This window comes from Nuphar pumila, chromosome 7 (genome assembly GCF_984573655.1).
Source record: "Nuphar pumila chromosome 7, dmNupPumi1.hap1.1, whole genome shotgun sequence".
Taxonomy (NCBI): domain Eukaryota; kingdom Viridiplantae; phylum Streptophyta; class Magnoliopsida; order Nymphaeales; family Nymphaeaceae; genus Nuphar; species Nuphar pumila.
The window spans coordinates 129,566,955-129,592,130 of record NC_143255.1 but is presented as its reverse complement, the minus strand read 5'-3'; the positions used below and the strand labels follow the sequence as shown (position 1 = coordinate 129,592,130).

The 25,176-nt window shown below is 39.7% G+C and overlaps 1 protein-coding gene across 1 annotated transcript; it reads right to left on the bottom strand.

Moving 5' to 3' along the window:
* Positions 1–1,187: 1,187 nt before the first annotated feature.
* Positions 1,188–5,324, bottom strand: LOC149833507 (transcription factor ICE1-like). The gene is made up of 4 exons (XM_090015167.1): positions 3,967–5,324; positions 2,261–2,482; positions 1,559–1,729; positions 1,188–1,467 (listed from the first exon to the last, which is right to left on the bottom strand). The coding sequence occupies exons 1-4, from the start codon at positions 5,065–5,067 to the stop codon at positions 1,384–1,386; spliced, it is 1,578 nt and encodes a 525-aa protein (XP_089871293.1). The 5' UTR covers positions 5,068–5,324; the 3' UTR covers positions 1,188–1,383.
* Positions 5,325–25,176: the final 19,852 nt, after the last annotated feature.

Here is a 25,176-nt window from a genome sequence, read left to right as displayed (position 1 = left end):
GGGGTGGAGGACATGAAACTGAGATGAAGGCGGGGGTGGAGGATAAAATCCATCCCCGCCGCGGAGGCGGGGCGTGGGTGGAGGATAAAATTTTGAGGCGGGGCGGGGGTGGAAACCTTGTCCCCCGCCCCGCCCCACTGCCATCCCTATGCATGAGCGATGATTGATATACATAGTAATGCACTCATTTTGCTCACCTTCTCATTCTGCCCTCCTCAAAAAACGTCATTTTTCACATTTTTTCTCGCATCTAACACAGTAATGTGATCTATAGATTTTGTTTAGTGGGAACCAGCTTTAGGAATCTGAATCTGACCTGGTTTGCCTGGTGATCTAAAATCAATGATTATGAAGGTACCAGTTTTTATTGGTTTATAAAAACATGATCCAAGAGTCCATTTACATGGTAAACACATCAACTGGTTCAGATCTATTATAAAACACAGCTCTAGCTCATTATTATTTTCTTACCTTCACTAGTAGCTAATATTTATCCCATATATATATATATATATATAGCGATGGGTAAGTGACTGATGCTTTTTTGTACTTACCACGTGCCTACTGAGCTTTGAAAAGATTGTTTTTATTTTTTTCTAAAATCTTACCATCTTGATTTTGAAGATTGTTTTTATTTTTTTCTAAAATCTTACCATCTTGATTTTGTGGGAATAGACTTCTGAATCATCTGATTCCATCACCAAGTTAGGTTTTTATAAGATTCAAAAATCAATGGTATACAATTTTAAAAAATATTCAATACTTAAAAATCATTTTTTCTCAAAAAAAAAAAATGATCCAAGTGTGATTTTCTAGCAAATTGATCATGCAAACTACCCAATCCTAGAGAGAGAGAGAGAGAGAGACTTAGCTAGAATCATCAGACATTGTCAGAGAATCGCCAACATAACGTTGCGGGTTCAATGGTTCTGCTGGATATTTCAAATGATGGGATCAGTTTCCACGGGGCATGGTGTGGTTGGTAGGAGCTAGTTGCAGGTTCAAAACCTGGTACGTTGAAAGTAATAACTTGTGGGATCTGCCTAACCCTTGCCTTTCAAAAAAAAAGACCCACCTGCAGGAAAAACAAGACGGCCGTAGGATGGATGCATTACCATGTAACCCGTACATTGTTACACTGCAGTAAGAAGCAAGATGCGTGGAGCTCGTGTTAGAACACAAAATAATGCTAAGAACAAGAACTTTATTTAAGCCCAAATGAAAGATTACAACAGTGTTGGGAAATTCCCCCAAGCCTATTAAATGAAAATGCTTCCTTCACATGACAACCCTAACCCACAAAGATTAAGGAGCCATGATCAATCAAACTGGCTTGGTTAGTGACTGCATCTACATGCGGAACAAGTCATTTGAGTCTCAATCCTACATGGCAGCATGAAAGCCCGCCGAGTGCAGAAGCACTGCCTTGATCTCTTCAGGAACAACGTCTGGTCCATCCTTGCATTGCTGGAAGAAGATAGAAATCAAACACCTTTAACCAAATCTAGGTGATGGTTAAAATGATAATAACAAGAAATTCACGGGAGAAGGAACTGACTTCGGCGCAAAAAACATCCAATGCGAAGCCGTTGAAACAGCTGATGACAGCCTGTTGAATATCAAGCCCAAGCCCATCCAGTGCCCTCATAGTGGACAGCAACAAACCCGGTCTTCTCGCACAAAACATATGGATGTTAACAGCCCTCCCCTCTCGTACCCTCACCTCAACCTGCATAAAAGAAATGAAAGAGGCGTATGACTGCCAGAGTCTAGCCAACCAAGACGAATGCGACTGTTTCACATGGCTGTCGGGCTCAGCTCAGTTTCCATCACCAAAAGGACAAAGGTTTTGAGTATCTAGTTCATGGTTAGCTGGATCCATTGTTACAGACAATGAACCCACCCATCCTAGCAGACAAGGTAAAAGTACATCTGAAAAATACCAAGCGACTTGTTATGGTCCAAATTTATTACAATCAGCTAGCAATGTACAACACATTGCACGATTTTCCCAAACACCCTAAAATTTCGACCATCTTGATACATCGTTTCATAAATGAAAATTACAGAAAGTGGATCTAATGCAAATAGGAAAGAAGTTACAATCATCTCAAGGTTCTCCTGGGCAGGTATCAGTAACTTCATCATTCTCACCAAAGCACACAAATACGACAGGCAGAAGAACAAGCATGTGCACATAAATGCTGCCTGTTATGACCAATAAATCATGAAAGAACGTTAGAGGATAGCAGAAACTTACTCTCGCTGGTTGGCTGTTTGGGCTTGGCAATGAATTTGGACAAAGTTCCTCCTTCACCCGGTATGGCAAGGTCGGAGGTGTGGGCGTCAGAGGGTGGAAATTGGGCGTGGTAGCAACAGAAGAATTAGGAGTTGACTCGAGTTCATTGTGAAGATCATTGATCCTTTGGAGAAGATCCTTCAAGTACTCTATTGCATCGCCAAGGATAGAAGCTCTATCCATCTGACAAGGCAAATATGAGAAAAAAAAAAGAGTTAATACATATCGGCCGCACCAGTCCTAGCCCTTGCAAAATGAAATAACTCTCCCTGCTACAAGCATATACAGATCAAGTAAAATCCTGCTGTTCTTAAATAGTCTTTTTGGTTGTTGGAATTGCAAGCATTTATGCTCCCAACCACAATTTACACATCAGAGAAAGGGTACAAGGGCATAGATAACGTTAGTTGATCCTTGAAATCTCCGACCTACATTAACGTGGAATAATTGAAAGCTGCACTGCAGGAGGAAGAGATGAGTTGGAATACAAAGATAAACATAAGTAAATGAAGGAACAATTATGACTCTGCAAGTGTGTATGTGAGATACAAGGTCCAAAACTTGTTGCCAGGGAGAGTAACACAGAAAGAGGAGCATGTCTTTCTTTTTCCAATTATGAACAATTACACCACCCTGTCCCAGGAATGAAAAGAGAGAAGGATGCAACTAAAAGCTGAAAAAGAAATAAAAAAGAAATGGAAGAAAATGAAGAGCTGAGGATCAAAATGAGGTAAAACCCCCACATTATTGTAGCCGCTGAGGGGTCTTAGGGTTGAATCCAATCAGAACCATTGCTCAACTAGGCCATCCAAAGAACACAAAGAGCAGTATATTGATCTACCTCAGAAACAAGTTAAATGGCGAAAAGATGTTTACAAGGAGAACTCATACAAGTGCATGAATTACAAAACAAAAGAAGGAATACTTAGAAGGTGGTAATGGAGAAGCAAAACGCCTGAAGAAACAATTCGCTTACAACACAAGCTTAATTCTGAGCAATTAAACAAATCTACCACATTTACCGTTTCTGAATATGAATAATTAAGGTAAAAAAAAGAAGATAAAAAGGATAGCCACCTTAAAGTTTTGAAAGTATAAAGACATACAAGATTCAAACTAAAATCTAACCACGAATCCTGATAATTTGTGAACACGAATTGCAATGCAGTTTTAACTTTTTTCGAAAGAGAAAGATGGGGTTAGGCAGACCCTTGCTAGTTATACAACCATACCATTTGGGGTTCGAACTTGCAACGTCCCAACACAAGGTGACGTGCACTAACTGCTCCTGCCAGACAAGCGGAGCCCCCGTTGGTAATGCAGTTTCAACTTTTAACACCACTCATTCCGAATATCAATTGAAACTTTCACCTTATCACATAATCAAGCTACTAATCAACCATCAAACTCATATTCAAAAGTTATTTCTGCAGTGCAAGAAGCCCAAAGACAATGGAATAAGTGGAAATTAAGACTGCATTAATATCATAGAAACCATTCAACGATATCATAAAGATAGAATAACTACTATAGAGTATAGACTAATCAGAGGCTTTTGAGTACGAAATGATTTTATAACTAACCACGACCATCAAATCCAATCAGAAACATAACATCAGCAATACCAATAAACAAATGGGGGACTAGAAACAGAGAAGAAAACCGACTTTGCTAATCTTGGGGACTACAGATCTGAGCATGTAGAGCCTATCATTGAGCTTCTTCCTTCTTCTCCGCTCAGCCATTAGGTTCTTCGCCGGCAAACCCTTCTTCTTCCCCTTCTGCTCTCCGGCATCCCCGGAAGGCACGCCAGAATTCAAATTGCTTCCGCTCCGCATCGCAGCGGCCACGCCCGATCCTCCCCCTCCCGTCTCCACCGTGACAGTCTCCTCCGCCTTGTTCTCAGTCACCTCGTCCGAATCATACTGCAACCCCGACCCATCCATGCTCGCCTCATCAAACGCATCCTCATCGTTCTTCCTCAACAACTCCTCCTCCTCGTGATCCACGACCGCCAAATCACCATCACCACCGGTGGCGGAGCCCGAATTCTGCCGAAGCGCGGCCCTCTTCTGAAACAGAGTGGGCTGAGCTCCGACTGGCGGGAAAATCTCGAGTGGCCTCAAAACCTTGGGTCGATTCAAGAACGGCCCACCATCCGTGCACCCATCCACACTGAAATTCAAGGTACCGAAGCTCGGATTCTCGCAGAGCTGCGGAATCCGAGCCAGATGGCCGCCCGGGCCGAAATTGGAGGCACCCATTTGGGTCTGAGAGTTCAGGGCGCCGAACCCACTACCAGTAACCATTGAACCATGGTGATCGCTGGGATTGGCGCTAGGGTCGTGGTTGGGGTTAGGGTTTTCCTGCAACGAGTCCAAAATCCCGCCGTCGACGCTCAAATCGAGACCGGCGTCGAACGGGTTCGAGCAAACAGCGCCGAGGAGGGAAGAGAGGCAGGGTTTCTGGGGGAGGAAGGAGGGGTCGAGGGCGAAGACGGAGGGGGAAGGGGAGCAAGAGGAGGAGGAGTCGACGGGCTGGAAGAAGACGGGGTTTTCGTCGGGTGGGTGGTTCGAGGGGGCGAACCCGGCGAGGTCCTTCATCCCGTCGTGGTGGGTGGCGATGGTCTGGACGTACCAGTCCTCGTCGAGCATAGAACGGAAGGATGGGTGCCCACCGAGCTCGTCCTTCCCCCTCGACCACGAGACCGCGTCGTCGTCCTCGCCCTCTTCCTCCATCCACCCCACGCCGTTCACCCTCGACAGCATCTCTTCTTCTTCTTCTTCAACACTTCCTTCTTGCTTCTGGAGAGAGAGAGAGAGAGAGAGAGAGAGAGAGAGAGAGAGAGAGAGAGAGAGTTGCCTGCAACGACGGCGAACTCAAGGAGGAAGAAACATTTTTTACTATTGTTTTGTTCTTTTTAACAGCCTCCAGTTTGGAATTACTGGTAAGTATTGAGTATTTTTTTTACCTTCTTGTGGCTGGAACATTTTCGGAAGGGCATTCATGTAAAATTATATTTCTTTTTTTTGGGTTTTGTTGGTCATTAACAAGGCAATTTTTTTCCAATTTTAAATGGTACCGTGCTATTCTGAAACAGGACTCAATCAATTTGCTATGAAAACATTTTCCAAGTCATTGTTTGACGTCTTTGAGCTCAATGAAAGGCAGAATTACAAACATATTCTTATCCATAGTTTGTTTATGAATTGAAAGATGGAAATAATCAACTCAATAGTCAGTTGTTAGGATCAGTAGGTGCTCAAGCCTTTATTGGAATAAATTGAAACCTTTTTTATCATGATAATTTTGGAACATTGATGTCCTTGATCAATGGAGGAACAACATTAGTGTTTTTGTTCAATAAAATACCAAAGTAGATGATCGACTCACTATGTACTAGGGACAATTAAAAGAAATTATTTAGGAACATTGATTCTTATTTTTAATAATATCTCAAAATTGATACGATTGGCCGAATCTCATGAAAACAGTAGCATGTCAATGTTAAAAGATTCTCTCTTTTTTTTGTTGTTGTTGTAAAAAAAAAGATCATGTAGATATTACCTGATAACATTTTGAAACTACAATAATATTAGCATTTTAACACCTCTGTGATTACCCATATGGTTTGCGGGGTCTTGTGTCAAGCTCAAGGCCCAAGATCGAATCCACTGTTGCATGGAGCCTGCCGTTATTTTATCACGGTTTGAGGTTGGGACACGTAAAGCTGGGTGGTCATGTCTTTAAATGGGAGATTTACCTCGTAGGGAAGGGGGGCTGTCTTGGTCATTTAAATGAAAACATCACAATATTATTATAATATTTACATCAACTTGGTTTTTTTTTTCTTACATCTAATACCATAGATATGATCTATAGGTCTTGTTTACTAGAAACCGGCTTTTGGATCATCCTAATCTAACCTGTATACAGATTTTTCCGATGATCCAAAATCAATGGCTATAAAAGCATCAATTTTTTTGGCTTAAAAATATATATATTTTTGTTGAAAAAACATGATCCAAGAGTCGATTTTCACTAAATAGAGCATGCTAAACACATCTAATGGCTCAGAACTATCATAAAACACTTCAAACTATTGGGCCTAACGGGGCAGAACGAGAAAAGAAGGCTTAATATGTTCACTTCTCGTATATATATATACAATTTTTTTATTTTTTATTTGTTTACCATATGCATATCTGCACCAAAGAGTTTTATTTTTTTTATTTCCAAACAGGGCCTAAAGAGGGTTGTGTTATAAGCTGGGATGGAATTGAAGATTTTATTTTAAATTTTGTCAAGCTATTAAAGTGGTGGTTGTTTGGGAGAGTGACTCTGACTAGTTAGTTTATATGAGACACAAATGGAAGCCCATCTGTATCCATCACCATGCCTAAATTGAGAAATGTGTTGAGACGGTCTATTCTTTGTATTTTTGCACTAAAAAATGAAATTGGTAACCTATTCTAAGAATGGGCCGGTTACACTTTTCCAAAATGTGTGTGTCAGGTAGGAACGATCTCAAGGCCATGCGATAAACGGCATCCCAAATACCATGGCTGAACTAAAATTTTCAGCTGTTCATTTTGCAAACTCTAGATGCCGTTTATCTAGTGCATCAATGGCTCTGAAAAAAAATAAATAAAAGACCTGTCTAAGTGATACAGAGTTCAACCGTGGTATTTTGGATGCTCTCCATCCCATAAATGAACTGTACAAGAGTAGTGACCTTTGATGTGGTTATTTTTTTTTTAAATCTATTCTCTATCGGGCTATCAGCCACCCCAAAGGAGGTTTGGCAGGGTGGAATGTGTTAGAAAATCGTGTGGGCCTATAGGCGTTGAACTACACATTGTAAGGTTATCTTAGGTTCAAAATCGGTTTATGTGATCTAATTTGGTAGGGTCCTGTGATGTCTCATATGGTATGATACACTATGTGGAGAGACATGTCCTATCTATAATTCTGTAATATGTTAAATTAGAGACAGACTCTTAAACACATTAGGTTATGGTCCCTAAACATTATATAATTATCCTCTATCTAGACTCTTCATAAGCCAGTACAATCTCTCTCTCATTAGGTCTAGAGAAAGAAAAGTGACCAGATATATAGGTTCTGAAATATCATACTGTCAATGATCTACCAAAGTATCAATGGATTCAGGTACGCTTCTGCATCAAGTTTGGTTTCTGTTTCAATAATTTAGCAAGAATATGTAAATCGGTCCTCTTTGATTTTCGGTGGATTGCTAAATCCAACAATTGGTATCAAAGCACATATTCTAGTTGAACCATTGAAACATATTATTTTTATTATATGTTTTGTATTTTTGTTTTTTCGGCATCAATCTTTTGATTGGCGGCAAGAGCGTGGCGGGAGATGGTCGATCGACCCTTTCTTGCACCATTCATTCATGCCCGGTCACAGTAAGGACTGATCGGTCCTCCCAGCTCTTTTATCATTTTGGTGAGGCCCATCCCCCCTGGTTCCTTAGTTTTCTATTTGGACACTGGCGGGGGAGAATCGATCGGGCCTCCTCGCACCGTTCGGTAGTGCCCGAACGGAGGGAGGGTCGATTCGACCCTCCCACTTTAAATCTGAATGGTGGAGGGGCTGATTGGCCCCTTCCCGATTCAGTTTTGGTCAGGGGAAGGGCCGATCAACCCTTTCATGTTTCAGGAGACTGGAGTGGGTGTCGGCTGGGCCACTACCTGATCATCCTCATCGAACGTCGCCCGACGCCTGACGATGGTGGTTCAGGCATTATGATCGCCCAACCAACCCCTGGTTTCAATTTTGGTTACAAGAAGGGTCGTTTGGTCCTTCTATCTTCTCAGGCGACCAGGGCAAAATTATCGACAGGTCCCCGACTGTGCACCCACATCAGACGTCGGATGGCACCCGATGATGGTGGCTGGGCTTTCAATTTTCCCTAGCCGTCGATGGGTGATCAAATGTAGGTTATCGACAGATGGGGCATTTTGTTCTCCCCAGACACCATCATCAGGTGGCTCAGGGTTCAGGGCGGACGACGATCGACACTTGGCTCAACCATCTAGTGCATGGGGTCGGTTCATTTTTGTTATACCGGCTTTGCCCAGGCTGAATCGGCTCAACCATCTAGTGCATGGGGTCGGTTCATTTTTGTTATACCGGCTTTGCCCAGGCTGAATCGGCTCAACCATCTAGTGCATGGGGTCGGTTCATTTTTGTTATACCAGCTTTGCCCAGGCTGAATCGGCTCACCATCAGTTGGGATGATTCAATCATTTGGTCTGGTTACAGTTTGGTGTTCTACCGACCAAATCAGGGCTGGTTCGGTTTCCAGTTGACAGAACCGAGGCTGATTCAGCCATTAGGTACTGGGATGGTTCACTTTGTTTTTTTCTAGGGCCGATTCAGAGCTTCTTCATTCTGCTTAGTTGAGACAGGCCATTCTGACCATATGATATAGGCAGGTTCGGCATTTAGTCGATCGAATCAGACCTGTTTGACCCAGTTTTCTTCGAGGATCTGACCTCACCAGCCACCTGAGCTGGTTCGACAACCCGTCATAGGGGTCAGGCTGACTCAAGTAGTATTCAGGGGTGAGCGAGGGCCTGCCTACCCAGTTCAGTCCCATTCGGTTGTGGGGCTGAACCGAGTCGGTCAACACCATTGTGCGGGTTGGGCCAGGTCAGACCCGTCCCAATAGCACGGGTCTACACCCGGCTGTAGCAATGTTGGGTTTGACCCATACTAAGTCAGACCAATTTTGGACGTGCAGGTGGGTACGACCAAGCCCCATTGGTCAAACTTGTGCACTCTGCCTTATAAAAAAAATTAAGGATTTTATAAGGCAATTTGGCATGCATTATGGGTTATTTTGATGGGCTTATTTTTTTTGGCTACTTTTTAGCCCATGTACTTTATTATGCTTAATTATTTTCATATGCATGTGTTGACATACTTGAACGTTGGTATTATTTCTAATTCTCAGTCTAATATTTTAAATTGCATTAATTGAATCAATATGTTGCCAAAGTAACCTCTGTTATGTAGGTTAGTTCATTTTAAAATATTGTGATGTTTATATATTTGCAGTTCATGCGAATAGTGATCGGCCTAAAGAAAGATTATTATTTGGCTAAGCCTAAATTTATACTTTCAATAATAAATATAGAGGATAATCATTCAGTTTTTCATGTGAATAATCAGTCGGTTCAAAGAAATGCACGTTGTTTGACAGGACTGACTTTCCATATTTTGATTACTGTATTGAGAGTACCACTTATAAGTTGACACTTGTGTCCAAAGACTAAGTATCAATGTTGTGATGAGTATCTTGTAATGAGGTTCACCACTGTTTAAATAGGTTATTTTATGTTATTGCATGTGAAAATATATGTTAATTGTGAGCTTGTTTGTTCTTTATTCAATTAATACTTCTGCTTATATGATATTTACAAACATTAATTTTAACTCTGTTTTGAGTGGTTCTAATTTCAAGAACTGAAAATCAAATGTTATAATTGTGCTTGTATGTATGGATCTGGATCTGGCACTACGAGAAGATCAACCACCTACTCTTACGGATATGAGTTCTATTGATGATAAAAATAACTTCAATCAATTTAATCGCATGATTCTCATGATCATGAAACGTGCAATTCTTGAATCATTCAGGGGCACCATGTCCAAAGAGGCAAATGCTAAACGTTTTCTTGAAAAAATTGAAAAATATTTTACAAAAAATAAAAAGGCTGAGACAAGTACTCTTCTTCCGAGTCTTATCTTAATAAGGTATAAGGGCAAAGAAAATATTTGAGAGTACATCATAGAGTTGTCTCATCTTTCTTCAAAACTCATGGCACTAAGGTTAGAGTTGTCTGAGGACTTACTCATTTACTTAATTTTGATATCCCTTCCTGCATAATACAATTAGTTTAAGATCAGTTACAACTGTCAAAAGGAGAAATGAACTCTTAATGAGCTCATTTCATACTGTGTGCAAGCAGAGGATAGAATGAAGCAAGAGAAGACTGAGAGTGCTCATTTGACAATAACCTCTAAGGACAGGTTTAAGAAAAAGAAAAGGACTAAAAACGGTTTAGTTGACCCTCAATCGTAGAAGAAATAGAAAAGACAACATGACCCAAAGTCTAGTTGTTTCTTTTACAAAGGAGAGGGTCACATGAAGAAGGATTGTACCAAGTATCATGCCTGACGTGAGAAGAAAGGTACACTCCTTTAGTTTGTTCTAAAATTAATTTGACTTCTGTGCCCGAACACACTTGATGGATGGATTTTGGTGCTACCACTCACATAAGTATGTCTATGTAGGGTTGCCTAAGTTGTCGACCGCCAATTGATGTTGAAAAATTCATCTATGTGAGCGATGACAAAATAATTGAAGTTGATGCAATAAAAACTTTTAGGTTGTTATTAAAGACTAAAAAATATTTAGATTTGAAAGATACATTTATTGTGTCATCTTTTAGGCAGAATCTGGTTTCTATTTTTATTTTGGACAAATACGGTTATTCTTATTTATTTAAAAATAATAAATTTTAATTATTTTTTTATTCAAATCTTATTGGGACCAGTTCTTTATCTATGGTTGATAACCTTTATTTGCTTGATACTATTGTCTCATTTAATGAAACCTTACAATTAAGTTCTTGTGGTACAAAACGAAAATTGACAAATGAAAATTCTATATTATTATGACATAATCGCTTAGGTCATATTTCTAAACAAAGAATTGAAAAACTTGTGTCAAATAAGATTCTTGATTCTCTTGATTTCACTGACTTTCAGGTTTGTGTTGAGTGTATAAAAGGGAAACAAACAAACATATGGAAATTAGGTGCCGAAAGGAGAAAAAATGTCTTAGAATTAATCCATATTGATATTTATGGACCTTTCCCTACGGCTTCTTAAAATGATCAACAATATTTTATTACATTCATAGATGATTATTCTCGTTATGGATAACTACATTTAATTCATGAAAAGTCATAGTCCTTTGATGTGTTCAAATTGTTTAAGGCCGAAGTTAAAAACCAACCTGACAAAAGAATTAAGGCTGTCAGATCTGATCGTGGTGGTGAGTAATATGGCAGATATGATGGATCAGGTGAACAACGTCCAAGGCCTTTTGCTAAATTCCTAGAGAAATTTAAGGTCGTTCCTCAGTATACCATGTCAGGCACCCCTAGCATGAATGATGTTGTTGAAAGACGAAACAAAAATCTTAAGAATATGGTAAGGAGTATGATTTCTCATTCTACCTTACCAGAGTCTTTTTGGGAAGAAGCATTAAAGACTACAACTTATGTTTTGAATATGGTACCCTCTAAAGCAGTAACCAAGACCCCATATCAATTATGGACAAACCAAAAGCCTAGTATGAAATATTTTTATATTTTGGGATGTCCAGTTGAGGCTAGGCTCTATAGGCCATATGAAAAGAAGTTGGATTCTAAGACAGTTAGCTGCTTTTTTGTTGGGTATTTTGAAAGATATAGGAGCTATAAGTTTTATGACCCTACAAATAAGTCATTTTTCAAAATAGAAAACACTTGTTTCTTTGAGGATGCTGAGTTTGGGGGAAGTAATAAAGTAAAAGTTATTGTTTTTTAAGAAGAATCTTTTTCTATTTCTACAGTTGTGGATCACAATGATCAAATTTTCATTTCTAACATTGTTCCTACAAATTCAGATTAAGGTAATGTTTTAGATCTCTCTATCTAAAATCAAGCTTTTACTCTTATAGTTCAAACTCAACAACCTTAAGAAACACCTCAAGAACCAGTGTCATTAAGGAAATCCACCAGAGAAAGCAAAAGAGCAATTTCAGATGATTATATTATCTTTCTAAAAGAACATGAAGGTGATACTGGCCTAATAAAAAGATGATCCAATCAACTTTCATCAAGTCACACAAAGTTCTAACTCTCAAAAGTGGATTAAAACAATGCATGAGGAGATTAAATCTATAAGGGGTAATGACGTGTGAGATCTTGTCCCATTACCTGAATGTGCGAACCCCATTAGTTGCAAATGAATATTTAAAACCAAAAGAGATTCAAAGGGTAATGTGGAAAGATATAAGGCTAGTCTTGTTACACAAGAGTTTACTTAAAGGAAAGACATTGACTACACAGAGACTTTCTCTTCGATTTTTACGAAAGACCCTTTTAGGATTATGATGACACTTAACTCATTATGACTTAGAGCTACATCAGATAGATATTAAGATTGCATTCCTTAATGAGGACATCGATGAAACAATATACATGATCCAACCAGAATATTTTGTCTCAGGCGATACCAAGAAAAATGGTTTGCAAACTAAAAAAAATCATCTATGGACTTAAGCAAGCTTTCCGTCAGTGGTATCATAAATTTCATCAAGTCATCCTCTCGTTTAGTTTTGAGATAAATGTGGTTGATGAATGCATATACCATAAGTTCAATGAGAGTGAATTTATTTTCTTAGTTTGATATGTCGATGACATATTGCTTGCCAGTAATGATATAGGCATACTGTACGAAACCAAAAGATTTCTGACAAAGAAATTTAAAATGAAAGATCTTAGGGATTCCTCTTTTGTATTAGGGATCCAGATACATCGAGACCGTTCTTGAGGTATTCTTGAATTATCACAAAAGAGCTATATCGAAAGGATTCTAGAAAGATATGGCATAAAGGATTACAAACCAAATGATACTCATGTTGCTAAAGAAAACAAATTTAGTCTCGCTCAGTTCCCCAAATACCAGTATGAAATTAAGGCTATGAAGCAAATTCTATATGCATCTACTGTAAGGAGTCTTATGTATACTCAGGTATGTACACGTTTGGATTTAGGGTACATTGTTGGAATGTTAGGCAAATATCTTAGTAACTCAGGTATGAATTATTGAAAAGCAGCCAAACGGGTAATGCGATATTGGAAGAGAACAAAAGGTTACATGCTCACATATAAGAAGTCAGATCAGTTAGAGATCATTGGGTATTCTGATTCTTACTTTATCGGATGCCAAGACAGTCGTAGATCTACGTCAGGTTATATTTTTCTGTTGGCTGGGGGAGCTATTTCCTCGATGAGTACCAAGCAGGCACTCATTGTTTCTTTCACCATGATAGCCGAATTCGTAGTTTGTTATGAGACATCAAACCATAGGATATGAGTATGTAATTTTGTCACGGGGTTGCGAATTTTGGATAATATTGAAAGACCGCTAAAGTTTTTTTGTGACAATAATTCAATAGTGTTGTATTCCAATAACAACAGGAGTTCATTGAAGTCAAAGCATATTGACATTAAGTTTCTTGTTGTTAAAGAAAGAGTGCAGAATGGTCAGATATCAATAAAACATATTGGTACAAACTCCATTATTGAGGATCCGCTTACTAAAGGTTTACCACCTAAGGTCTTTCATGAGCATACTGCTCGCATGGGTGTTTTATCATTTTATGATATGTTGGTTTAGTGGGAGTTTGTATTTGGACATTTTATGATATAATAAAGTTCCGTTTGCCATTTTGGTATAAAGTTAAAGTTTCAGTTTCTTTTTGTACTCATTATGTTGTGATCTTACTAAAGTTTTCAATAAGGACTAGTTGGAAATAGGCAAGTTTGATCACATTGCATGTAAATTTCATGCTTCACATCCATACTTGATCCATGTCATTTAGTTATGTCGATATACATGATTATTGATGAGTTTAATTACGTTATTTGTAATGAAGACAGCTTTGGTTCTATGTTGACATGATCAATGGATCAGATTAGTAGAGATATCAATTGATAAGACAATATTTTTGAGCTCATAAGGTTACAATGTGTGATTATAAGGTTACATATGTGGCCCACGTGAGAGATTGTTAGAAAATCATGTGGGCCTACATACATTGAACCATACATTGTGAGGTTGTCTTAGGTTTAAGCCCGATTTATGTGATCTAATCTGGTTGGGCCCTGTGATGTCTCATATGGTATGGTACACTATGTGGAGAGACATGCCCTGTCTACAATTCTGTAATGGGTTGAATTGTAAATAGACTCATAAATACATTAGGTTATGGTCTCCAGACCTTATATAATGGCCCTCTCTCCAGGCTCTCTATAAGTCAGTAATAGAATTTAGTTCCTTTTTCATTAGGTCTAGAGAAAGAAAAAGAGTCAGATATACAGGTTTTGGAAGATCATACCGTTAACGATTTATCAGAGTGCCAATGGATTTAGGTACGCTTCCGCAACAAGTTTAGTTTCTGTTTTTGTTTCAATGATTTAGCGAACACATATAAATCAGTCTTATTTGGTTTTCAGTGAATTTCTAAATCTAACAGGATAAGGCCTAGGCCGCTAGGTAGGTGGCATTGGTTCAAATTCTATAAGCGTCATCCTTTGCGCAAGACGAAGCTTGGCGACTCTCTAGAAACTAGGGATAAGAGTGGGTCGGGGAAAATGGGGCCCCATACCTCCTCACCCCGTTTGAATCGAGGATGAAGGACATAAAACAATCCCTGTTAGTAAGCTGCTCTCTCCTTTAAAGATGGCAGTAGACCAAAGAAAAATGGGGTCCTGCCCTGCCTTACTCCGTTTGGACTGGGAATGGAGGACATGAAATAGGGATGAAGGTGAGGATGAAGGTTAAAATCAAAATCTGTGCAAAAATGAAGGCGGGGATGGAGGGCAGAATTTTAAGACAGGGCGAGGGTGAAGACCTTGTCCCCCATCGTCGCCCCGATCCACTGCCATCCCTACTGGAGACAAGGGGTAAGCCCACAGAGTTTTACATTGCTAGAATAGTGATTGTAAGTAAGTACGACAAGCAAAACTAACGACTACGTCTCTGATCCTGAGAGTGGTTTTTCATTGTAAATCATAGTTTTAAAACTCGTCGAGTTGACCCGGTGACTCGGTTGACTCATCCTAGATCACACAATCACCAGGTCAAGAAACAGGTGTAACCTGGTCTTAACAAAACTCGGCTGAGTCGCGGGCGAGTCATGCATAAATATACATATATAATATATTTTATATATAATATAAATATAATATAAATATAATATTTATTATATATAAAATATGATTATGCATGTATTAATTTAATTATATATTAAATATATTATAAAAAATATCATATAATATATATTATATATAATATATTAGTAAAATACTATAAAATATAGATTATATTATATATATATATATAAAAATAAAGTGAACATGACCTGGACGAGTGACTGAGTTCACCCGGCCAAGTCACGTCACTCAAGGACGAGCCCAGTGACAAGCCACCGGGTTTTAAAAACATTGGTGTAAATATCAACAAAGAAAACATCAGGCTACCAGCCTCCAAAAAAAAACCTTAATTTACAAAACAGGTGAGGTCTAGTTTTGGGCAATTTTGGCTGCATGATCTCCCCCATGTGTCGGTCAAAACTCGAAAGTTCCTAAAAAAAATACTGTATTTGTTTTACCATGCAAATTAAGGGTGTTTTCGTCAATTTATAGCACTAGCTTAACAAGATCAGCTTAGTCATACAGCCTGTGGAGGGGTTCCTTTGATGCGGTTCACCGTTCATCTACTAGATAAACGGTAATCAATCGCTATAGCTGGAGTTAAATATGCTTTAGATGCCGTTTATCTAGAGCATCAACGGCTCTAAAAAAATTTGTTAGGCCCGTTTGGGGCACAAAGAATCTAGGGTTGAACGGCATCTGAGAGAAGCCCCATATGGCAAACTGGTCAGGACAGGAATCTCAATGTAAGATCCAAATGCATGTTCGGAACATATTCCAACTTAGGTGATCTGACTGTTTAGGACTCAGATCTAGATAGAAATCAATACTTTATGTTGGATCTATATTTGGAGCCAAACGAAATCCCATCAGTTTGCACTTTCATATATAAAACATTATTTTCAATTTTTTTTTTAGATTCAGTATTATATCGTGTAAAATTTGGATATGCACTTTTTTTTTGAGAGAAAAATTTGGATATACTGGATCCAATCTGGTTTCATCTCTGGATTCAGATTCAGATTCAGAATCAGAATCAGAATCAGATTTCTTGCCCAATATTCAAATTTTTTATATTCCAATCTACCATGAACGCGCCCTTGTCCACTAAGAAGTACACCCAGCTTCCCCCTGGTGGCAAGGAATACAGATCCTATCATCTTAACATATGATGGCATTTATCATACATTCAATCATAGCCATCCAACCAACTGCTGAGATTAGTCCGCATTCTTATCTGAATCTGAACTGATCCTAGACGTCCAGATGTTTCAGTTGCATGGCTAGGATCGACATAGGATGCTCTCTGTCATATATTAGGATGAGATCATTTTGGGGCAAGGGAGGCACGCCTGTGGGTTTCAACAAATACACCAGTATATACAAACTTAGTAAAGGGCAGTACAAATAGGGAAGTAAACAGTTCGGGTGCAACACGAATCCAAGTTCATTAAGTGCGTTTGGTAGCCAATTATGGATCCTATTAATAATAGGATTTGGGTTTGATATTAAGTTTTGCATTTCAAATCCAACTAAAACCCAAATCTGACTAAAAAACTTACCCAATTAAGTGTAAATACTAGGTTTTAAGCTAGTCAGATCTGGGTTTGGTTTGATCTTTTTTTCATCCCAATCCGAATTTGACTCCGAACCCATTATGCCAAACCCGATTAAGTCATAAAACCTAGATCCGACCCGAATCCGAACAGTATATACATCCCTAACTACAAACTTTGCTTTTCTTTAAAAATAAAATAAAATAAAGGGCAGTAAAAAGTAAAAACATTTCTTTGATGCTGTAAAAAGAGAAAATAGTAATTTCGTTACCTAAGTGAATTCTCTCAAAAAGACAAAACTACCCTTGTAAATGGAAGAAGCTCTAAGGGGCGGCCACATTTCACACAAAATGTGTGGAGCAGATATTTTTAGTGCAATGTGATTGCACCTGATCCGTTCTAATCGCGTTGGGAGGGAGATGTCAAAGTCATTAAATATTGAGGCTATTTAAGTAATTTAGCATCATAAGCTATGGATTAGGGACAGCTGGCAACGGCCACGCCTATCGGACGGAGGGACGGCAAGCGGCGATTACAGCCACAGGTAAGGCTTTTGGACGTCAACAAGGGAAAGGGCGCTCATTAAAGAGTAGACCAAACGAAGGCCGAGAGAAATCTCTCTCCTCTCTCTCTGGCAGTGGGGTGGAATAAATTTTGACGTGGGAAGGAGGCCCCCAAGTTTCCCGTGACATTATTCACCGCACCTATTGCTATCGCTTTGGGAGGGTGGTGGCTCGATCACGATGGCTGGTCCTACCGAACCCATGCTCAACCCCACATGTCCACCTCTCTTTAGGTTGACTGGACTCGGCTCAAGCCAACAAAGCCAACGAGAAACTATCCCCGGTGAGCAGTGAAGAGTACTCGTGGAGTTTTACACTGCAGACACCGAATAGGGGTCAGACTAACACAGCTTTTAATTTCTAGAAAAAAAAAAGCCAGGGTTGAGAAAAGTCTGCAGTTGAGTCAGGTAAGGCTGGGTGGTCAATGGTCATGTCTTTGGTCTGGAGTTTTACCTCACCCGAAGGCGGGGTCCAATAAGTGAGTCAGGTTTTCCTTAAAAAAAAAAAAAGCTGAAGGAACGCAGAAGGAAATTAAAAGTGGGGACCACAAATTCTTTAGAGGCAAGGGACCCATAAATCGGATCCGGGTCCACAACTCATCAATGTGTGTTTTTTTTTCTTCGCTGTCTTCAGCACCACCAATTCCACATAGGGACATGATACCTATAAAAAGGCGATGAACTTTTTCCTTAATTTGGAGGTGTCCTAATTGACGTGCTTGCTTGCGTGAATGATTTCAATTGTGCTGCATCTCTCCCTCTCTATTTATAACCCCCTTATCATTCCCCCTTTAATACTTCTAAAAAGGCGATTAACTTTTTCCTTGATTTGGAGGTGTCCTGATTGACGTGCTTGCTTGCGTGAATGATTTCAATTGTGTCTATATCTATCTATCTATCTAGTTTTAAGTAGACAATGGACCTCTCTCTCTCTCTCAAATTTATAAAGATGTTGAACAGTTGATTTTTTTTTAACTTTATAAAAGACAACTTATGTGTCCAAATAGAACTCTTTAAGAGTTGATCCCTATAAAATCTAGGTCGCATATCAAAACTTAAAAATAAGACAAAAAAACCCAAGAAACCCATTTAACATATTTGCATCACTTGACCCAAGAAACCCATTTAACATATTTGCATCACTTGACCCAAGAAACCCTAAAAAGTGGAAGCTGCTAACCACTTATAAGGGTTTTTCACATGTTTTCCTTAAATCTGACCATCAGATTTAAGAAAATCATGAAAAAACCTTTTAAAAAATAGGTTAATTAGCTAGAAAAGTAGTTAGCAGAAGGTACACAAAACCCTTTTATTGAGAATTTCAGGGTCAGGGTACTCACCTTGGCCAGTATATATATATATACAACAAACAACAACAACTACGCCTTCATCCCAAAACAATTGGGGTCAACGATATGAACCAAAAAAGAAATTCATTTTGGGTCTTCCACATGAATCCTTTTCCTCCAATCATTTCTATCCAACGCCATGTCCTCGGTGAGGTTCAAAGCATTCATATCCTTTCCTATCATCTCCATCCAAGTCTTCCTAGGCCTACCCCGACCTCTTTTAACTAACATATTTTCCCATTTCTCCAACCTTCTAACTGGAGCATCATTAGGCCTTCGCCGAATATGTCCAAACCACCGTAAACGATTCTCTCGCATCTTATTTTCAATGGGTGCAACACCTACCTTCTTACGTATCTCTTCGTTCCGAATCTTATCTTTTATTGTATTTCCACACATCCATCTAAGCATCCGCATCTCAGCTACACTCATTTTTTGAATATGATGTCTCTTGGCAGCCCAACATTCCGTACCATATAGTAAAGCGGGTCTAATAGTCGTCCTATAAAACTTTCCCTTCAACCGCAATGGCATTCTACGATCGCACAACACTCCAGTAGCACTTTTCCATTTCATCCACCCAACCTTTATCCTATGATTTACATCTCCATCAATTTCTCCATACTTTTGAATGATGGATCCCAAATATTTGAAATAATCATTCACCGGTATATCTTGCTCACCAAGCTTCACTACACTCCCATCACTACTTCGTTGCTTACTAAACTGACATTCCATATATTCAGTCTTACTCTTACTCAACTTAAAACCTCTAGCTTCCAATGTCTGTCTCCATAATTCTAACTTAGCATTAACCCCAGCTCTAGACTCATCAATCAAAACAATATCATCAGCAAACAACATACACCACGGTACATTTTCTTGAATTGATCTCGTAAGCTCATCCATCACTATCGCAAATAGGAAAGGGCTTAAAGCAGATCCTTGATGTAACCCAACCGTTATCGAAAAATTGGTTGTCACCCCTCCACAAGTGCGAACATTGGTTACTACTCCTTCATACATATCTTTAATTATACTAATGTACTTGAGAGAAACACCTTTCTTCATCATTGTCCACCAAAGAACGTCCCTAGGTACTCTATCGTATGCCTTCTCTAAATCAATAAAAACCATATGCAAATCTTTGTTCCTCTCTCTATATCTTTCAATAAGTTGTCTAAGAAGATGTATAGCTTCCATAGTTGATCTTCCAGGCATAAAACCAAATTGATTCTCCGATACCATGACAACCTTCCTCAACCTAGACTCAATCACCCTCTCCCAAAGTTTCATAGTATGACTCATGAGTTTTATACCACGATAGTTTGTGCAATCTTGTATATCACCCTTATTCTTATATAAAGGCACCAAAGTACTCTTCCTCCACTCATTAGGCATCTTATTTGTTCGCCAAATCAAGTTAAAAAGATTTGTCAACCATTCTAAACCTTTCTCTCCCAAGCATTTCCAAGCCTCGATAGGTATACCATCTGGGCCAACTGCCCTTCTTGATTTCATTTTCTTCAAAGCCTCTGCAATTTCTTTCTTTTGAATCTTGCGCATGAAGTCACGATTTATCTCATGAAAAGGAATGGAGAAGTCTCCAAGATCTTGAGCATGACTATCATTAAATAGCTTATCAAAATAATCTTTCCATCTCTCCTTAATCTCCTCATCTTTGACTAAAACCCTTTGCGTTTCATCTTTGATACATCTAACCATACCCAAATCCTTCGATTTCCTATCTCTCATCTTTGCAAGCCTATAAATATCCTTCTCGCCTTCTTTGGTATCCAACTTGTCATAAACCTCCTTATATACCTTAGCCCTCGCGTTTCGAACAACTTTTTTAGCTTCCTTCTTTGCTATCATATACTTCTCCAAATTCTCATTATCACGACTCTTACTTAGATTTCTATAACACTCTCTTTTAACCTTAATAGCTAATTTGACATCCTCGTTCCACCATGATGTATCCTTACCTAGTGGTGCACCGCCTTTAGACTCACCCAATACCTCCTTAGCTACTTTTCTCATACCACCCGCTATCTTATTCCACATTGATTCTGAATCCTCCTCGAGACACCAATCAACTTCCTTAACTACCTGCTCTACAAACATTCCTTGTTTAGCTCCTTTCAGTGCCCACCACTTAATTCTAGGATCTATCCTATGTCTATCCCTTTTGCGGCATTGTCTAATTCTAAGATCTAAAATTAAGACTCTATGTTGTGTAGCTACACTTTCTCCTGGTATAACCTTACAATCGATGCAACAACCCCTATCTCTCTTTCTAAGTAGGAAAAAATCTATCTGACTCGTATTAACCCCACTTTTAAATGTTACTAGGTGAGACTCCCTCTTCCTAAACCAAGTGTTTGCTAAGATCATATCATAGGACAAACAAAAATCTAAAATCCTTTCTCCACTTTCATTTCTTTCTCCTATACCATAGCCTCCATGGATATTCTCAAATCCATCCCTACTAATGCCTACATGTCCATTAAGGTCACCGCCGATGATATATATATATATATATATGTACCCTTATCGTGTGAGCACAAGTGGATGCTGGTGGATAGTCTAATAAAAAAAACTATCGCTTTTCGGTCTTTAGTGGTGTTGAGCGATGGTTTCAGAGGTTTTAAGCACACGATGAACATTGTGTGATAGGGCTGGTAAACGGGACGAGCTGAGGTTGTTCAGGCTGAACTCGCTAAGGGCATACCCTTGCTCGGACTTGGCTCATGAGCTCGTGATGAGCTGATCATGCTCTTTTTATAAAAAAAAAATGATAATAATTTTTAAGGGGTTTTAAAGCTTGATAACGTATAATATATATAATATGTATAATACGTGATAAAACATATATAATATATAAATATAAAGTATATAAATTTTATAAATATATAATATGTAAAATGAGCAGAGCGGAGCCGATCATGCCATGTTCATGCTAAGCTCATTTACCTAAACGTGGAGCTGGCTCATTGCTAAGCTCGCCAAGCTCAAATTACGAGCCAAGTCAATCCAAATGGCGACGTCTGATTTCCCAGCCCATTCGGAGTTCACTCACTTTGGGGTAGATAGGTCCCTCAACTTTTTTGTTTTGGTTTTGGATATTCAAGCTGGGGTTAGGCGGATCCCCACTGGTACCACAATAGAAATTTACAAAGCAGAAGACGAAGGGAACCACCAAGGTGGTTTAGTTTATCCTTCTAGCACCAAGCTTGGCAAGTCTAACCAACACATGATTAAGGGGTCTATGATCCCATCAGCAAGAAAAACCTCTGAGAATCTGGATCCGTTGCATGGCAGCATGATTATTCATAAAATGGCCAGGATTATCTTGCAAGGTCACCTGAGTTTGCCCAAGGGGGGTTGCCGTAGTGGGGTGGGGCCTTGGCAGTTAGACGAGCAGTCAAGCTTCGATTCTCATGGACCTCGTCTCTCTGCGCAAGCCAACACGTATCATAAACCCTAAGGGCAGGGATCCTAGGCTCAGAGTTTTACGCTACCAGCACGACAACAATAGGTATTGCAGACTGAGCCAGCGCGACCAAGTCTTCTTAATTATCGGGTGTAATTTCTTCGGTTCACCTGAGTTTGTGTAAATAACATCTAGCCTGGATGACTGGAGAATTACTTGTGAAGTAGGTGCAAAAGATCCAATAATAAGATCCATAAGTCCCACTCTTCCTTAACATCATCAGTATCAGCTAGTAGCCACTCCATATATCTGTTAAGACCGGAATGATCTTGAATAATAAAGCCTACAGTCCACCACCTCTGGCATACACTATAAAAAAGAGAGGAAGATTGCAACAATCAACTTGCATGGATTTAGCAACCAGATCACACTGGAGGCGGTGTAAGAAAAGATCAATATACTGACGGAGATATTAAAGTAAGGAGTGCAGCATCAGATCCATCAAACACGTGGAGTTTGGTTGCAGAGTTCTCAAAGTTACACTATAACCAATTAGGGATGACAGTAGAACAGGGCGGGTGCGGGGACAAGGTCTCCATCCTCGCTCCATCTCAAAAACAATGACCTCCATTCCCATGATGGGGGACTTTGGACCTCCACTCCTGCCCCGTCTCAAGTTTACTGTCCCCGTCTCCATCCCTGCCCTATCCCATCTCCGTTTTTGTTCTAGCATCTCACCAAATTTACTGTCCCCATCTCGTACCATGTGTTTGTTTGAAGGAGAGGCCGAGACATCGAAAGGGTCGAGTTGTCACTTGGCACGACGAGCCTTAGAGGAGGCCAAAAAGGTCGACCATAGACACAGGAAGAAAGAGAGAAAGGAGAACTGAAGAAGCCGAAAAGGTTGTTTTAGGCTTTAGGGTTAAAAATTTAGTATTATATATAAATATATATATATAATTTTATTGAACAACTAACAGTATTTTAGTTATTTTACTAATGCATCCCTCCATTTACAATACTGTCTAAAGTTGGGACTAATTGATTTCAGGTGCTCATCTTTTATTTTGTATTCAACATTTCAGCCTGAATCCCCTAAACTAAGGTATGGTTATGTTGGATCATTTTTCAGATCACACAGTTTCACAATCGTCATCATGATATAAAACACGATATAAATCAAGAAATATAACAGTGTAAATAACATGATTAACAAACGACCGAAACAGTAACAGGGAGCAATCATGGCATTTTCCGCATCAGACCAAAATCCAGACGACAGCATAAGATTAAACAGATGCATAGAACATAAAGAAAACAACAGAAACATGTTTAGGTTATGTAATAGGCTAAGGCGTACGAAAGTACTCCCCTTAGAGAAGATTCGCCCCCACATACTGTGCAAATCAGGGTCCGACGTCCTTCCCCCAGGATACAATAGCCACGACGAACCGAACAGTGCACTCCGGCGGATCGTCCTTCGAAAACAGCCTCTTCGAACCAAAGTTGCAGAACCACTCTTTCGGAAGAACTCACAGGAAAGAGAGAGAGAGAGTAACAGGGGAGATGGGAAATCGCAGAACTCTCCTTCAGAAAATCGCCTGTCTCAGCTTCTCCGTAACCCCACCCCTGACCACGCTTTTATAACCCACGAACGGTTATGAAACGTGGAAGGAGCCCGTTACGGAATCCGAGGGGACGTGATCCGTTAACGGACTTCGAAAGATCGAGATCCGTTACGGAATCCGAAGTTCCATAACGGGCACGGAATCCGAGGAGTCGTGACCCGTTATCCATTCTCATAACCCATTACCGAATCCAAAGAAACTTTGGGTAAAAAGATACTTGTCTTGATTGGATATGGCCCTAAAGGGCCAATTACCCGAACCCGAGCCCGACCCGGCCCGGCTCGGCTCGGCACGGCACGGCACGGCGGGCGTGCGCGTGTGTGTGTGTGGTGGTCATCCCACTCCCTTGTTCTCAGGAACAAGTGTATGAGTTCACTAATTGCTTATAAAGCTCTTAGAAAACTCATACAAAAGCAATATGGGACTATTCCACCTCATCAAGACCTCTATCTTAAACACCTCATTCCTTCTTTGAATTTCTCTCCATCCTTTCTTACACCTAACATTCCCCCACAAATTCAAAGAATGAAGCGAGAGGAAACAAAAGTGCAAAAAAAAAAAAAACATTCTGCAACAAGACATATCATGCTTTCAGCAATGGTACCTTCCGGTTTGAACCACTACCTTAGTTGACTAACTTTACCCCCACAGGAACGAAGTGAACTGAAGTCTTGAACTTGAACCTTTGGTGTAGGAGTGTCCATCAGCAACAACATGATAAAGGTTCTGGTTGTAATCTTTAGGGGCGGCGTGTTAAAGGCCATGCGCCCGAATCCTGTTTCATGAGTGACTTCAGGAATAACCCAACTCCTTGAACTGCGGCCACACAGTCACACTCACATAGGTGGGCTTCTCCAAAGATCCACTGCTAACATCTCACCTAGAAGGCTTTGAACCCATTCAGAGTTTTAAATCTTCCTTAACTTGCAGCTACAGCACCTTTCCAGAGTAAACAGGGGAACAGACACAGATACAAAGTATCATCTTTAATAAGGTGCTATCCAGTTCACCCTACAGCTTGTTATTACCACATTGAACCTACTTTGTGGGATCTCCACTCAGATAGGTTGGGTTGCTACTGTAGATGAACTACTGATGGGTTTCAGTCCCATCCCCTCTCTGGATTTTAGGACTAAAGACTTATCTAGTCCTTTCGTTAATGGGTCAGCTGTGTTTTCTTTGGATCCAACATAGTCCACAGCAACCACTAACTGAGACACCAGTTCCCTTACAAATTTTATCCTGACTTGGATGTGTCTCCTCTGCTTTTGGTTATATTTTGTGCTTTTAATCTTTGCAATAGTGGCCATATTGTCACAAT

Bases quoted from the DNA above. Each gene is read 5' to 3' on its own strand.
- LOC149833507 (XM_090015167.1), bottom strand. From the start codon at position 5,067: ATGCTGTCGAGGGTGAACGGCGTGGGGTGGATGGAGGAAGAGGGCGAG. The intron at 2,483-3,966 runs GTCGGTTTTCTT...TTGCCTTGTCAG, and splicing joins TAGTCCCCAAGATTAGCAAA to ATGGATAGAGCTTCTATCCT. The intron at 1,468-1,558 runs GTCAGTTCCTTC...ATCTTCTTCCAG, and splicing joins TGGATGTTTTTTGCGCCGAA to CAATGCAAGGATGGACCAGA.